At 37.2% G+C, this 17,250-nt stretch overlaps 1 protein-coding gene across 1 annotated transcript in view; it reads left to right on the top strand.

The window, feature by feature from the left end:
* MAST4 (microtubule associated serine/threonine kinase family member 4) overlaps positions 1–17,250 on the top strand; it is a 291,265-nt gene that overhangs the window by 255,615 nt on the left and 18,400 nt on the right. The window contains exons 15-20 of the mRNA XM_053931385.1: positions 1,846–1,931; positions 9,782–9,990; positions 10,741–10,879; positions 11,963–12,095; positions 12,818–12,983; positions 15,611–15,712. Of these exons, the coding sequence (XP_053787360.1) occupies positions 1,846–1,931; positions 9,782–9,990; positions 10,741–10,879; positions 11,963–12,095; positions 12,818–12,983; positions 15,611–15,712 (835 nt within the window). The remainder of the gene's footprint in view (positions 1–1,845; positions 1,932–9,781; positions 9,991–10,740; positions 10,880–11,962; positions 12,096–12,817; positions 12,984–15,610; positions 15,713–17,250) is intronic.

Below are 17,250 nucleotides of genomic sequence, written 5' to 3'. Positions count from 1 at the left end.
AATCTGTGTTCAAAAACACTTGCCTACAGCAATGGGTATCTTGCAGTAATATTTTGTTAGATGTTTGCTCAGGATGACAACAGAAAAGCAAGTTGGACACGTTGATTGTGAACTTAAATGCAAATATTTTAAATTGTTATTTTTAAAAGTTGGTTCTTACACCTTGGATTTCAGTCAACAGAGTAGATGAAATTCCTTCAATTTAGTCTTGATTTTCAGAGCCAAGTGGATAGCAAAAAACAGAGCAGTTTCAGGGGATGTCTAGGTAATTCAGTGACAAGTATTTACAAGTATTAACAAATGTTAATACCTGTAACAAGTATTAACAAGTATTTACAGATATTAGCAGGCATGGATTATCTGCTGGACCTGCTCAGATACATAACAGGAAAGACATCGTTCTCTGGTACATGTCATGTTATATTGGGATATTTTCTAATAATTGGCAAAGTGCCACTTATGAAGGATTCTGTAAATGGCAAGAAGGTATTTCTTATTCTGCTGCTTTCATTCATCTTCATTTGAAATACTTTATTAGACCTGAGCAGCATTTACTGATAAATTGGAGAAAGGACAAAATAACTAGAAGGCTTAAGGGAAGTGCCAAAGTATTTAACTGAATCTAAGGTGCAAAGTGGCTTAGTATTAGCTAAGCAATTGACATTGTGAAGTTATTTGTGTTGTGTAAATGCTGAAGAAATACAGAAAGGATAATGTGGTATAATAAAGGAATGTAAATAGGGTATATGATGAAATCAGTCAAGAAAACTATAGAGGGAATATTTGGAAACATCTCAAAATGTAGCTGTGGAATGAACACACATGGGGAGTGACAGGAAACATAACTTTCAAGTACAGGACTGCTCACAATCATCATAAGTAGCAATCAGGAAGAATCCTGTACTGGCAGACAAGTGGGCTGAACAATTTAGTAAGTCCTTTCTGTCAGTTCCTGTGTAGTTCAGTATATTAACATTTTCACTAGTCTTGCACTGAATATTTTTTAGCAAGTATTTAATTGAAAATGTTTCAACCAGCTCTACTTTCAACTTCCAACTGTTACTAAACTGCCTGGGTAAGGATCATGGAATTTCTTGGAGATTCAAAAGACATTTGGAAAAGATCTTGTGGGTTTGCAAGTCTGCATTTGGAGTCCCATGCCTTCATCTTTTCCCCTGCAACCCCCATTCTAATTCACACATCTTCAAGATTAATTAAAAATTAAAACTAGAAAAAAGGTTTTGCCATACTCAGGGCAACTTGGTTTTAAAAAAATTCTGACGAAGTAGATTAAAGTGACCTCTTTAGGGGTAGAACTAATGCATTTTTATTTTCCATCTTTCTCTCTTTCATTTTGTCTCTTTTACCGTCCTCCCTGTTATATCACACTCTGTCCTAACATTAGTTTGAAGTGTGCCCAGTTTATTTGAGTGAACAAGGGCTCATCAACAGTTCATTGCTACCAGCTGTAATACAAAAGTCAGATTTACGAGACTGGGAAGGCAGTGTCCAACGAATGACATGTGGAATTCACAGAAGTCCATGACTCAAGATAAGTAATTGAGTCCATGTCTCAATTGCCAATAACTACCAGAAGCCTTTGTGACTGTAACCTGTGCATGGAGAGAAATGGACAGTTTGCTGCAGTGCAGCAGATTCCTGTTTGATGAAAAAGCAGCCCTTGGTCCCTCTCTGTGTTGGCTGTGTGGCTGGCTGTCCAGAGCTTTTACCTGGTTCATCAGTGTGACAGCCTGGTGATAGCTGGTTTTTGTTTCGGTTTTTTCCCCCCAGTTTTGAAAAAAAGTATTGTATTAACTTTGTTCATTCTCACCTCTTACTTTGAAGAGCTCTAATACCTCGCTGAAGCTGCAGAGGAAACCTCGGGAAAGTGATTTTGAAACAATTAAACTGATTAGTAATGGAGCTTATGGGTGAGTAATCTGACTGTGACAGCTTTTTTGCATTTTAGTTTTGCTCAATTTCCCATTATTTCTTATTTCAGAGATCTTTGTGTGAGGGAATGAGTTTGCACCCTGCTTTTTTAATTTTGTATTCTTGTTTTGTTACTCGTATTTTAAGTTGACAAGGTTTTGGGAAGTTTGCTAGGCAGTAATCTATTACTCTGTGCTGCAGTAAATTGAAGTTCTGAATATTACATCAGAAAAGATTTTTCAGAATCAGATAGCATGCCAAAGATGAAATGTGAATAAATCAAAGGGCAGATTTAAGCTCACCTTTATAATACTGTGTTTATGCAGATGTGCGAGAGAATTATATGTAGGGAGATAGATTGATAAAAATGAGTGCTTACTTGACCTAGAAGTATCATTGCAATAGAAACAAATTTCCTGAAGTACGGCAACAGTGTTTTGTTACTTTGTGGATGCTATTCTAGTTCTCAAATTTTGACCAATTAGCTTTAAAGGAATTGCTGTTTCTTGATTTGTTTCTGGATACTTGGAGAGTGCACAGCTTACTGCCTAGTGATACGTAAGTCATCTGAAGATATCCTAGAAAACCAAGAGAAAATTCAGGGTCTCTAAATGAACACAGAATATTTTCTGGAAGTACTGTGCAGTGGTGGTGTCTGTCTTCAGTCCCCTCTTCTGATCCTGTACTATTGGTTAGATCCTTGTTTGGCTCCTCCTCTGCACTGAAATGTGTCAAGACAGGAGCTATTCTATGTATCCTGCAGGAGCAAGAGGGATGTAAACTGGCTGAAAAAAGAGAGGTTTCTGTCTTGAGGTGAGGAGCCCACTGCAAATGAGCCAGTGTCACAGCCTGGCAGAGGAGGAGGGTGGTGCTTCTTTCCAGCACAGACCCCGTTAGATTGACTCTGCTTGAGGTGGGAAGTGGCAGCAAGCTGCTAGGACTGAGCACTCTTTGAAGGGATCTTTGACATAGGAGAAAAAACACCTGCAATCTACCCAGTAGAGTTTGTGGGCCTGCTGAATGGCCTGAGGCTGTTGGGCTCTCTCTGATGAAATTTAGTTAAAGATAGCCATGAGCTCTGGAACAGGAGGCATTTAGTACTGCCTAGACTGTTGGCCATGGTAGCTTGTATGGAGGCCACTTGTGTCCAAGACATTTTTTCATAACTCAGCAAAAATCCCAAGCAAAATAGTATATTCTGCATTAAAGTTATATAAATATCCAAATACAGTTTCTCACTAGTCAAGCTCTGCTCAATTAATTTTCTCAGAACTTCTTCACAGACAAACTTTCTTCTTACCATATCTCACCTTCTCCCAATTACTCCAGTATCTCAAAAGCCTGCCTCTCAGCAGTTAGCAGTAGATGCTACTCCCCTCCCTGGCTACACCCCTTTCTCCTTCCCTTGGCAGATGTTAAGTCCCCTACATTCTTCTCTTTGTCTCTTCTTCTTACTGGAAAATAAAAGGAACTGTGTGGGGTAGGCCCTTGTTGGAGAAAGGGGTATCAAGAGTCCCTGAACCTTTCTCAGTTACGAACAGTTTTCAGATGCTGAGGGATGGGGAGAAGAATAAGCAGCTGCAGCTCAGCATACAGTAGAGTGAGGCCTGGCACCTGAAGGCAGAGGTTCAATAGACCTATGTGTGCCTCTTGCTTCATAGGTGTTACAGCCAGAGGGAAGCTCAAAGAGCCATTAAGAAATACAGACTGGAGACAACTGTCCACCTGAAACCAGAGACAAAAAGGGATCTGCAAAGATGGAAAAGAACAGATGAAAAGCAATTGTCTTCTGTGGCACACACTTACAGTCTTCATGTTTGTGGCAGGGAAAAACAAGGCTTATTGGTTATCTTTTAAATGCCAGTAATACACAAAATTTGCAAAGCAATGCTGTGAAATTGGATGAGGCCATGGTCAATATTTGAAGAAAAGAAAGGTGCTAGAGAATAATCAGCTTGGAGTATATCCAGATTCTTCATAAATCATTATTTTCATTAGCAAATGTAAAAACAGGGGTAGGCTGCAACGTTATAATGCTGTAGTATTAGTGGAAATTGAAAAGCTCATCACTTTAGTAGAGTCATATTACTTCCATCTTTAAGGAAGTGATAACAAAGTAGATTTTTTTTTTTGTGGTTTTTTTTTTTTTTTTTTTTTTTTTGTTTTTGTTTTTTTGTTTTAAATGATTACTTAGAAGAAACATCAAAAATGAGAAAACAGTCTGTAGTGGGTTGACTCTGGCTGGATTCCTGGCACCTGCCAAAGCTACTCTGTCACTCGCGTCAACTGGATGTGGGAGGGAAAATAAAAAGAAGGGTTCATGTGTTGAGATAAAGACTGGGAGAAATCAGTCTTTAAATACCATTATGGGCAAAACAGACTGGAATTTGGAATATTAATTGAATTTATTGCTAACACACTTCCATGGGGTGCAGTTCTTCAGGCACAGCTTGTTGCTGTGTGGGCCACTGCCAGGGTCACAAGTTGTACCAGGAAACCTACTCCACTGTGGGCTCCTGTAGTTCTTGCACTACCAAAACCTTGCTATGCAAACCCAATACATGGAGAAGGAAAGGGACACAGTGAAATGTGAGACAATAAACTTCTAAAAGTGTTCAGTCACTTTAAAAAGTGATTTTAGCACCTGAACAATACTGTCAGTTGAGGAGGCCTGTGCTTCTAAGTTCTCTAGGATATGATTTTTTCAAAACTATCTGTGTGCTTGAAAATCTCTGCTATGTAAGACATACTGTAAAATCAACAGACCATTTTTCTAGTCTTTACTAAAGTAGGGTTTTCTTTTTGCTGTTGGCAGCAATACAGTTGATGGTTTATTTACTCAAAAGTTATGGTCAAGTTTAAAGGAAAACACATCAAGATAACCTAAATGCTGTGTAACCCATATATGAAATGGAGTGTAATAAGCCAGTAATACCTATTTCTTGTGAACATAAAGCAAGAAACTATGCTGAAGGCATTTATTGTAGTTTATTTACAAGTACAAGTAGTTAAAACAAAAGTTATTGTTGTTAGGGTACAACAATTGTATTTTCCCTCCTATGTTTTTCCAGGCCATTAATTTTTTGAAACAATCTAAGTGTATGTGAATTCTGCCTGTGATTCATTGATTCATTCTCTAAAATATGTCAGTGGGCATATTTTGTGTTATGACTTACTAAAGCTGCAGTATGTTGTTGTAATATTTTACTTATTTTGAGGCTATAATGGAGGGTTTAAATCTAAACTAATTAAAGAAAACCCTATAACATTCTTTTCTTTTGCTGTGGTGTTTTTGCCTTTATTAGTGAAATGGAAAGCTTTGATTACTTGACAGGGTAATTGTTGGTCTTGGCATGTTATAGCAGAGATTTGTCAGATGCATTAAATTTGATGAGTTTAAATAAAAACTGTTGGTTTTGTGAAGGCTTGAGTAAATATCTTAGCAGTTCTCTGCTTTTAATTGATTGGGTAAACTGATCTGTAGTGCAATTAAATGACTGTATAGTATATGAGGTGGTGTAGATCAGTAGATGAGGCTTTTGGGAATGGCTAGGAATGTACAAGAAGTTAAACAAGCTGTGAATCAGTAAATGTGTAGGATTCTGGCCAAGTCGTTAATGACTTCACAAGCTGTCTATCTGATTTTGTTCAGCCAGACAAAACTCATATTTCCTGAATTCTAAAATTTTACTGCAATCTCAACACATTTTTTTCCACATTTCAGCTTTGAGAGGTAGCAGGTAGTAGTCTTCCATCTCTTCAAGTTAGCATCAGCCTAGGTTCCTGAAACAATTCAACAAAATAAAAATTATATTTGATTTCAGGGAAGCAAGTGATGTTAGTTCAATATCTCTTCAATATATAACTGTATCAGTTTAAAGCAAATACGTGATACCACTTTTGCTCCTCTCTGGAATGCTTTTAGTTTTGCAGGGATGGTAATGTCAGTATGTACATGACATATTGGCTAATGGTGTTGCTTGATAAATTAAAAAACCCAGAAATAATGTATCTTGAGCAGCTGCTGCATGAAATTTGTGAGTAGTGCTTCTGTCCCTTCTCCACTTTGTTGATAGTACTTGCTCATGTATTATTATGTTTGGATCAGGATTAATAAAGTTACCAGCTGTAGAATAAAACCCTAGCAGTCAGGTTAATTCATCATCATCCTGGTGGCCACTGGTTCAAAAGTGGAAGGGAACAGGTGGAAGTGTGACTTTGTAGGTTCACTAAGATAGCACAAGACAGTTTACCCATCAGAATTTTGGACTGCAGTTTCATTACTTTGAATCTGTGTTTACTAGCTGCCATAAAGATAGAAGGCATTGGTACTGTTAGGTACGGAGAGGTGGTTTTATTACTGAAAATTGATGACATATTAGAACAACTAGCACTAATGCCTGTTGTGAGAGAAGGATCAAAGCCATTGTGTTCTCTTTGTCATACAGCCAGCCTCTCATTTCCTTCTAGGCAGACTAGGATAAGTCTGAAATACTGCAAGGAGAAGGCTGGGTGCATTGTTGGAGAGCTGCAGTGCTTTAGGTAGCATTTCTTCCTGCCCCCAAATAACTCTGATCTGGTCACAGGCATTGCTTTGTCAGGAGGTGGTGGAGTGCTGCTTTTAAATTCTGATCTTAAATAACTATCTATGAACTTAACCAAATAATATAAACCACAGCCTCATAAGCAGCTTATCTTCACTGGAGGCAACATGAGACATTATTCCAGGGTAGAACAGAATTTAGCAGTCTCTTTTCAGGAAATTGCTGGTAAAAATGAAACAAAGTTCTTGGTCAGCAGGTATAATTTTTAAGCAGTAGGTACAGTACCTGCGTCTGCACAAGGAATTCAGGCTCCTGACAGATTAAAGAGTAGTGTCATCTATATTAGTCTTAAGCACTGAATGTAGACTAGGTTGTAAAATGCTCTAAAAGTTGGAGTTATTGGAGAGCTGTAAACTAGGCCTGAAATCTGTCTATCTGGATTTTTTTTTTTTTTTTTTTGTAATTAGAGGTTTTTCAATTTAGTGAAAAAATGGGAATCATGACTGTAAGATTGGAGTGATAGATGGCATGATATTTAAGTGGGACAACTTCAGGAACCCAGTTAAATATTTTGGCTTGTTTTTGTCATCTTACCACTTTTGCAGTGTTTTATAATTGTGCCTAACTAGAGTAATTATAGAGATAGATTTTCAGACTGAGATTTATGTTGAAAGTGAAATAAGGTAATGTTTGGACACTGCCAAATGAATGTTCCTTATTCTTTATGAACGTTCTTATTTCTCTTGAAAACTAAGCTTTTTTGCTGAGCTACAGCATCTGTAAAATACAGAGCACTTGCATACCTGTTGAAATTCACCCAGTGAAATCAGAGGATGTTTGGAAACTCTTGTTGCTGTTATGAAAACAGAAAGTTGAGGGAAGATAGGAAATCAAATTCTTCATTTGAAACGACAGGAGGATGCAACAGTACCACTCTGGTTGTGGCTTTACAGGGCAACAGGACATGCTGCTGTCAATCAGTCAATTGACAGGATAGTCTGGGTGCTCTCCCTACACTGTTTTTGTGTCACAGAATCCTTAAATTTGAAATTGTCTTTATAATATACTGAAGATCATGGGCAGCATTTGATGATCAACATGCTGCTGGCTGGGGTATCATTTTCTTCATAAGGCATAAATGTTGTTTGCTGGGGTTACTGTGACCAGAGGATGTGAGGGATATTAAGACATTTTTGTGTGCTGAAGACATTTTGTGCGCTTTGTATAGCATAAACAGTGTATGCATGTGTAAAAGCAGAAGAGACTATTGTGTTGCAGTTGTCTCATGAGTCTGATACATTTCAGCTAAACAGCTTTTTTTCTGAGAAACAACAGAATCCTAGTGGAAAGTTACCTTCTTGTGACTGTAAGACTGAAGATGGAGTTTAGACAGCTGGGAAAATATAGCAACATGTACCAGATACTTACAGGAGTAGATAGTCCTTGGAACTTACCCTTTAATCATTTTAAAATATGTTAGTAACGATCTTGAAGATGTATATGATCTGAGAGGAGGATTTGTTAAGATGCTGTAATAATATGCTGTGGTTTCTGTTTGCCTTTTAAGGGGCCATCTTGCACACTGTCTAGTTTGAAACTCTAGAGGAATATTTGTATGCCAAGTCCTCAGTCAGTCCTTAGTTCATTCATGTGACTAGGTTTTTTTGAAGGAGGGAGACTTCAGGCAATAATTTTCTACATGCCAGGAATGCAGAGAGGAACTGAAATAGATAAAAGATATTTCAGGAGATTATGAAACTGACTGGAGAAAGCAACAAATGAGAGAGGAAAACCAAAATGCAAGGGAAGGAAAAGCATGGGAGGGGCAAGTAAGAGTTGGAGAGAGAACTGAATATGAGGGGGGCAGTAGGAAGAGTTGCAGGACACAAGGCATGAAGTCAGCAGGGAGGAGTACTGGAGATGAATAACTCAGTCTGTATTCCATCTTGGGAGGGGCAGAAGGGAGTGAGACTTAGTAGGAGGCAGAAAGGGTGGGGTTTGTCGTGGGTTTTGCCCTAGGTAGTTTTTACCTACTTTCATGATGGTGTAATGGCTTTTACCTGCCCCATGCTCAGACAAGAATGAGGGATTAATAAAAGCTTTTGGAATCAGTAAGAGAAACTATGCTGTCTGGAAATTTTTCCTTCACAAAGGAAAGGAGAAGTCCTGTTTTTTTTCAGTGCCTAAAACTTCGGTAGCTGTGTGAAGATCTTTATAGAAATAGTAAGGCAAGTGTTACTTTTTGTGTTAATATAAATAATTGTATGCTGATAGTTGGACCTCATGGGGATAATTAATTGAATTAAAAAAACGTCACAATTGAATCCCATTTCTTTGCCCTTTCCACCTCTATTTTCTCCTTTAAGTGCTTTCTTTCTATAAACACTGTGATAATTATATACTGGAAATGATATAAGCATTAAATGCTATAAAGTAGATTTCAAGGCAAAAATGTTCAGGATTTGCCTCAAGAGATTTTGAGAAGTGCAGCCACGAAGTCCTTCTGAGTATTTCACAGCAGAGTAATACCTTCTCCTTAGACCTGAAAGACAGAAGAGTTACCCAAGAGGTAACTCAAGAGGTTTCCTTTTCTTTGCTTCCCTCACCGCATTGACTTTACCTAACCAAATACACAGGAAACCTTGTACCCAGCACCCCAGTGGAAATTCTCCAAGTCAAGATACACCACAGCCCCACACTACCTTGTTGTTAACACAGCGGTCTTTGTTTTGGGTTACCTACTGCTGACCTTCCTCTGATATGGATCAGTAATGATGTCAGGGACTGAACAAGAACATGAGATTTTACACCTGCTAATGAGGAGCCACACCTTCAATCAACTTCTAAGCAACCTTCATAAGAGACCTTATTAAAAATGTTTTAAAATTCCCTGGACTGAGTCATAATTTCCTTTCATCACACCTACAGAATAAGCATTTGTCACAATGATTTATAACATGGTGCCATAGCTGAATTTTATATGTAATCCTTTGTTGATGGGAATGCCTGAAATCTGCCTAGGCTAAAAGCATTTGATATTGTATCTGCTGTTATATTTGCTGTTGTTTGGTTGGGAAGGAGAGGGAAGGGCAGAAGAGTTGTTTGGTTTAGTTTGAGTACTGTTTTTTAAACAAAAGGAGATTAGTAACTATTCTTTAATGTGAAAGATTAGGTTAAATTGAGAACAAGTCTTTTTTATAATATATATATAGTTTTAAAAAATTGAGTGGAAAAATGTAATTTCAAATACATTTTTAGTAGTTAATCAGACTTCTTTCTTTTTCTCTCCCATTTGAACTTCTCAGTGCGGTTTATTTTGTGAGACACAAAGAAACCAGACAAAGATTTGCCATGAAGAAAATTAATAAGCAGAATCTCATCCTCCGAAACCAGATCCAACAGGCCTTTGTTGAGCGTGATATCCTGACATTTGCAGAAAATCCATTTGTTGTCAGCATGTATTGCTCCTTTGAAACAAGACGTCATTTATGCATGGTCATGGAATATGTAGAAGGTAAAATTGCTCTTCTGTTTTACAGAGGAAGAAGAGAATTTCTTTACAGCACAAAAGAAAAATAACCCATATGGTACTTGAATTAGAAGGGGCCCCCTGTGTGTCCTCCATACTCTGGCAATTCAGATTTAGGAACCAGATCCAACAGCAAGGTGGTTCTTTTTTTTCCACCAGTCATTATCTCCTGGTAAACAGCTTGTAAAACACTTGTGTTCCAGCTATAATGGGAAATAACTGCTCTTAGAGTAAGTTCCTTATAGATTGTAATCGAAAATGTGCTAGCATTCCAAGTTCACATGGAAATGTTTGCTTTTTTCCTGGAGCTGAAATTTTCATTAGCAAGTGTTGGGGGATTTGTAGTAGTTATTTTTACAAAGAAAGAAGAAAGAGGAAACATTTTGAAAAGGTGCTAACGTTGAAGGAGAACAGTGGACAGAAGCAGTACCAAAGGGATCCCGAGATATGGTTGTGTGGGCTTCCACCACTCCCCATCCCCTCAATTTATTTGTTTGTTTTCTCCTTAGGTAGCAGCACGTTACTGCTTCTCACCTGAATCCTTGTAGTGCTCTCTCCCACCTTCACATTATTTACAGTAGAGTAGCTGTGGGGCTTACATGTTTGGTTGAATCATCTGACTAGAAAATAAAAACTTAAAACTGCAGGTTTTGTTCCTTTTAACATTGTATATGGTTTATACTGATACACCTCAGAATTATAGAGTCATCTGGAACATTTGCACTGTTTCCACAGGTGGAGACTGTGCTACTTTGATGAAGAATATGGGTCCCTTACCTGTAGACATGGCAAGAATGTACTTTGCAGAGACTGTTCTGGCCTTGGAATACCTTCATAATTATGGCATTGTACACAGGGATTTGAAACCTGACAAGTATGTACATAGAATATAACTGAAAGAGGAGTTTGAAATTGTTAGATAAGACACAAAAGGTCTAAACTTCTAAATTCTAAGCAATTATTGTTTTATTGTAAATGTTACGTAGATTCACAGTTCAGTCACAATATTTGAATGTTCATTACTTGTGGTTACAGCAAATGCATTTTTTTCCCAAAAGACCTGTTAAGAATTTCCTGTGTTTAAGATGGAAGAGGCTATCAGAGTAGCTAAAAAGAAAAAGGTGTTTATTCTTCTTCTTCGAATGAAGGGAAAGACATTTTAGCAATTAGGATTTTTTTTTCAAAGTATACTTAAAGCACTGATACAAAATATCATCAACTTGCAGGTATTTGCATGTTTGAAGACAAAATTGACGAGATGCAGAAATATCTCCTCTTGCTTGGGTTTTGGGGGTTACTTTGTTTTTTGAGGGGTTAGGGTTTTCAATTTCAATATTTAAAAGTACAGTGTTGCTCCTATACAAAAATTGACATTACAGCAAGTAGCTGAAATACAAAGTATGGCCTTTGCAACTTCATTACTCTTCTTCCTGTTTCACAATAAAAAAAAGAAAAAGAATTGAAGTCATGGGTGTTGACCGACAATAGCTTCCTAGCATGAAGTATTAGTTAGTATAGTATATGCAGTATAGTATTAATTACTAACTTAATACCTTGAGGTTTTTTCCAAATGCATGACTGACCCAGCTTGTTACAAATGGAAAATACTCACCTCACCTCAAAAACGATACACATTCTCTTTTAGGTCTTTCACATGATAGCTGTTTCTTCAAAGCTTTAAGGGCTCAGCTCTCAAGACCTCTCTAGTTCTCTAAGATGTTGTTCAGTTGCACATGAAAAGTTTGTTTACTTCTGACAGTAATAGTAACAAATATAAGACTTAGATTTTTAACCTGTTCATTCTGTACCAGTTAAAGTACTTTTTAAGTTGTATGTATAATTCCACAGTGCTAAAGAAGCATTTTCCTCTAAGTATTATAATTGTAATAATAATAACAATGAGAAGCACATGATGTTGAATTATATCACAGTGACTTAAAAATTTTCTGGTTTTCAGTCTGTTGGTAACATCCATGGGTCATATAAAGCTTACAGACTTTGGCCTGTCAAAAGTGGGGCTAATGAGTTTGACTACCAATCTGTACGAGGGTCACATTGAGAAGGATGCCAGAGAATTCCTCGACAAACAAGTAAGAAACCACCTTTTTCATTTCTACACTGAATGTTCACATGAAGTAATATTTTGCCAGCAGAACATACTGTAATACTGAATAAACCATAGTTATTTCTGCATTGGTGTTCCAATTGAGTCTATCAGGTACTTTAACTGATGCCCTGAAGATTATTCTAGGCTTTTTCCTTTTTACATTAAGATCTATTAGTAAGACGAACAGCCTAATTGTATGCAAGTGAATCTGTGAAAGAGACAAATGGAAAACCGTTTTGTAAAGAATTCAGAAGTCTCAGCAGAGTACTTGTGGAGCTCATCATGCTTTGTACAACCAAGGGTGCTAAAATCTGTGCTATGGCCCATTTCCCTTTAACCATGCCTCATTACCGTTGCTCACAATCTGTTCACTGTAAAAGTTACTTAAGATAAAACCATCACAACTTTCATATAAGGATAACAATATGTTTTAAGTTAAGTAAGATACTTGCCGTGATGGACTCCTGTGTACAAAGCACAAACTGTCCTCTGCGTGACAGATGTGCAAATATTGATTATGATGCCTCTTAATGTAGGTAGGTTGTTCTAAAAATGTATGTTTTTATGCTAACTCAGCAGACTAAGCCCAACTGCATTGCATTTTTTCCCATGTTTTCATATTAATTTATATTTCAGGAATTATAAATTCCTCATATAGCACAATTAAGACTTCCTTTGCCATCATACTTGTTTTCTTTCTTTTAGGTCTGTGGTACACCTGAATACATAGCTCCTGAAGTGATACTGAGACAGGGTTATGGAAAACCAGTGGATTGGTGGGCTATGGGAATTATTCTTTATGAATTTCTTGTTGGATGTGTGCCATTCTTTGGAGATACACCAGAAGAGCTCTTTGGACAAGTAATCAGTGGTAAGAATCATCACTAAAAAAAACCAAAATCTGATAATAGTAAATATATTACAATTTTACTGACAGACTACACAATCTGCTATCAAAGCAGTAACAATTAAATTAGATTAAAACCTGAATTTACTCTGCTAAGTACAGAAATCCATTAATGTAGAATTCAGGGGTTAAGCTGCACTTATTTCAAAGAGAGAAGCTATGTTAGTGAAAATGTAGTGCCACTATGCACTAGTGATTTCTTTCTTTGGTAAAGAAGTTATACCAGAGAAGAAACAGTTAAATAAATTTGCATAAATGGGAAATTGTGCCTCATGGCACAATAAAGAAATTAACAAAGATGTAATAAAACTCTGAAACAAATGTCTCCCAAATAATAAATAATGAGAAAAAGAAGGAAACTAATTCAGTTCACAGATTGTTAATGATTTCATTGGTGATTGTTGGAGTGTAATGTTAGTTCTGTACCAGCTGTTCTTCCATTTAAAATTCAATAACCTTTTAGATCTTAACCTGCAAACTGACCCTAAGTGTTGTTATGTGTCTTGTGACAAAACTGAAAAATAATTAAACAAAACTGTTTACTATCTTATCTGCTGTTTCAATAAATTTCCCAAATGCATAGATGTAGAGGGTCACTATTTATGACACAAGGTTAAGAGAATGGCACCTCTATTACTAAGTATTTCCCAGTCTGTTTTATGGTCTGCTTAAAAAGTCCAATAGCTAAGAATATATCTCTGGTTCCTCTTTCTGTGAGAATGCAACAAATCCCCTTTTGTACTTAAGGAGACTTTCTGTCATCATCTTTATTTCCTCTGTCTCTGAAGCTGAAAGCCAGAGTTGTTTATAAACTATTAAAATGCATGTGACATCCTACATGTTCATGGATTTATAACTGTGTTGTTTTCTGATGTGATATGCTGAGGCCTAAGTGGCAAGAAGAATCAACTGTTTAATTAACGCAAGCAGCAAATGCTGTCTGTTTTCTGGGTGCCCCATGGCTGCCATGCATATTCATGCTTTATTTTCCAAATCAGATTTAAACTGCAGTGAAAGCTGTAGGCAGGCAAACATGGAAATAACTCAAGTTTTTATTGCACTTCCAGACACACACACACCTATCCTTGTTTTTATCCTTATACTCCCTGACCGGGAGAAGGGGAGGGAATAGTCTTAAAATTAATGATAAAATTTGTACGTTTGGCTTTTTTTTGCATGTGGTATTAATTTTGCCTTTTGTAAAACATATTGTCATGTGTTACAATCTAGCTGAGACCTTTGTAAATATCTTCATCTGTTTGAATATGTCAATTTATCTTACAGAAGTTATTTATAGAAGTCCTTTTGTAAACATAATCTATTCCCACTCACCCTACAAGACTGTTGGTTGGCTGTTTCTTGTTTTGATGTTGATTTGTCAGCTTTTTCTCTTTGAAATAGCCTTGCTTACTGAAATAATTCTTAGTATCTCTAGAAGAACTTTTGTTGGATATGTTTCCTGTGCAAAAATAAATGATCCCCTTCTGTTTCACTGTAAGAGCCATCTTAAAGAACCAAACTGTAGCCTAGATTTTTCTTCCAGTTTCCATGAGCAAAATTTACATTCTCTTTAAAGTTAAAATCTTGCTGCCTCCTTTTTCATTGTAGGTTGCCTTTTCCTGTCCTCAGGTTGTGCAAGGACAGCTGTGGGAGGCCTCAGTGTAAACTTAGATACCTAGAGTTATAAGAACTTAAAATACTGCCCCAGAAACAGGTTACATTTCATGTCTGTTTTTATCAGTACCTTTCCTTAATCTCTGAAATATGAAGGTTAAACCTGCATGTAGCTTCCGATGATTATTTATCCAGTTATAATTATCTTATAGAAGAAGTCTAGATCATAAAATGACAACAAAATCCTTGTACCTCCCAAGAAACTTCTTTGGAGTTTTGTCTAAACCTGAACTATATTACATTTGTGGAGGAAGTTTCCAGTAAAAATCAGGCAAAAGTTGCTGTTTGTAGGCTTTTATCAAGTTCATATTCATACACAGCCTATCTTGATTGCATGAATTGCAGAAGCCATAGTAGTATAAGAGTCAGTAGAAGGAGGTTGCATGGAAGTATGAGACTCTTGGAAAAAATCTTCATTGCTATGTATGTTCCCAGAGTACAGTCTGACACCTTGACCCTTAGTCATGGGAGTATTGACCTCAGGGAGTCTACTAGCATTAAAGAGTGAACACATATGTGAGCAGCAACTGCTGTGTCAGGTCAGCAGTTTCCATCTTAACAACAGTTTCCATGGAACATAACTACAGTTTAAACCTTGATTTGGTGGGGGAAGAGAGAGCATACATGTGCTAATATTTTGAAAGTTTTCCATGACCCAGGCATTCATGTATTCTGCTGCTAAACACAGTTCTGTGTTTAATGATACTTCCAAAGAAAATGGGACCATAGTATATTTATGCAGTCTGTGTAGAAAGTATAAAAATTAGAATTAATTGGTATGCAGCAGAGTAAGTTGAGAAAGTTGCTTTAACTCTCTTTTGCCGTTAGAGCATTTGAGAGCTCTTTCTGAGAGCATTCATTCAATTTGTGCAGGAATCAGACCTCAGCAATATCAAACAACTTCATTTTTTTTTCAGATGAAATCAACTGGCCTGAAAAGGATGAAGCACCACCTCCGGATGCCCAGGATCTGATTACTCTACTACTTAGGCAGAATCCTTTGGAAAGACTGGGAACAGGTTAGGAGGCACTCATTTTAAATTGTTAATGTACTAGAAATAGCTTCTGTATTCAGCATTGGGAGCTTTTGTTCACCTGTTTGTTTTGTTTGGGAAACATCTGTCATGACATGCAGTATGGTAATATGCCATGATAATTTATAGATTAAGACCAGTAATAGGATCTTAACATGATGATAGGTGTCCTGGTTTTTGTGGGACTTACATGGGCTCATTTATATTTAGTCTTCTACTAATTTGATAAATATAACAGAAATTTCCCAAAGATCCTGTTAGTCAGTGAATGGGGTTTCTTCATGAATACAGTATTAAATGACTAAATTCAGAAATCTAGGAGGGGAATCAATATACAGCTTCCTTTTTCAGAAGTATCTTAACCTGGCAGATTAATTCCTCCAGGTTTTAGGGTGGGTGATGAGTACTCAAAATTCTTACTCAGCAATGACTGTCTGAGGTTGTGTGGTGAAAAGTCTTCTCATTCTCATTTATCAAGTACTACTGCCTTGTATGAAAAAGAATTAAAATAAAACTGAATGTTAAGGAAGTATTAAGACTTCCATAGGCTAATGAAAGTACTGTGCATTTATGTAATAAGAGTTTATTTGTTGGCTGATAGACCAGGATTTATTTGGGAGTTTTCTGTGAGAGGCAGTAATGAATATTGTGTGTGATTTTTAAGTGTTAATGTATGGGAACCCTAGTAACTGACTGCTATCCCTTTAGGCAGAGCACTAGATAAATACAGCAAAAAAAAAAAAAAAAAAGCCTCCTGCGTAAATGAGCCCAAATATAGAGGTATAATCTTATTTACAGTGAACATTGTATGCCATGAACAGAAATACATTTGGGATGCTAAGGAAGCCAAGTGGCAGGTTGAGTCAGCTTGAGAGTACTTGGCAAATTGCTCACAAAACTGAGTCAAATTGTGCTACATACTTTTAGGCCTAATTAAAAAGAGGTGATAGGAATCAGTTCACAACTGGTGTCATCACAGCTGCTCAGGGGAAACACGATTATAACCCAGACCCTCAGTAGTATTGCCATGGTCCCAAATGACATGTCTTCCTTTGGCTTCCTTCAAGGCATGACGATTTTACTGATATGAAAGAACTGCATGTCCCTCACAGCCCAAATGGCTGGGATCTGTGTGAACAACCCTTAGACTTCACCATAACTGATGGTTTGGACTAAGTGGCACTTAGCAAAGTTTATTGCTGTCCCTTGCCCCATGTTGAACAAGTTAAGATTGAGGAAGGTGTCATGCCCCAGTAGCTTCTCCACTTGCTGCCTGCATCATCTGCTGCAGAGGGCATCAATGCCAAAGACAAAATGAAAATCCACAACTAGTTCTATTCCCTTGTTTTAAGTACACTTTTTCCAGGTGTTGTTGTTTCATTGCCAGGATGATTTTCCTGGTAAATACAGTGTTAATTGAAGTCTGTTTCCATGTGAGAGGCTGGATCAGAAGTGGATTGCAAATTCTGTGTCTGTTGCTATATAGTTGGTGGAGAAAGTGAGTGGGGTGAGATCAGGCTGCC

The sequence above is a fragment of the Vidua chalybeata genome, chromosome Z (genome assembly GCF_026979565.1).
Source record: "Vidua chalybeata isolate OUT-0048 chromosome Z, bVidCha1 merged haplotype, whole genome shotgun sequence".
Taxonomy (NCBI): Eukaryota; Metazoa; Chordata; class Aves; order Passeriformes; family Viduidae; genus Vidua; species Vidua chalybeata.
The sequence above is the reverse complement of the archived record's forward strand: the minus strand, read 5'-3'. Positions and strand labels throughout refer to the sequence as shown.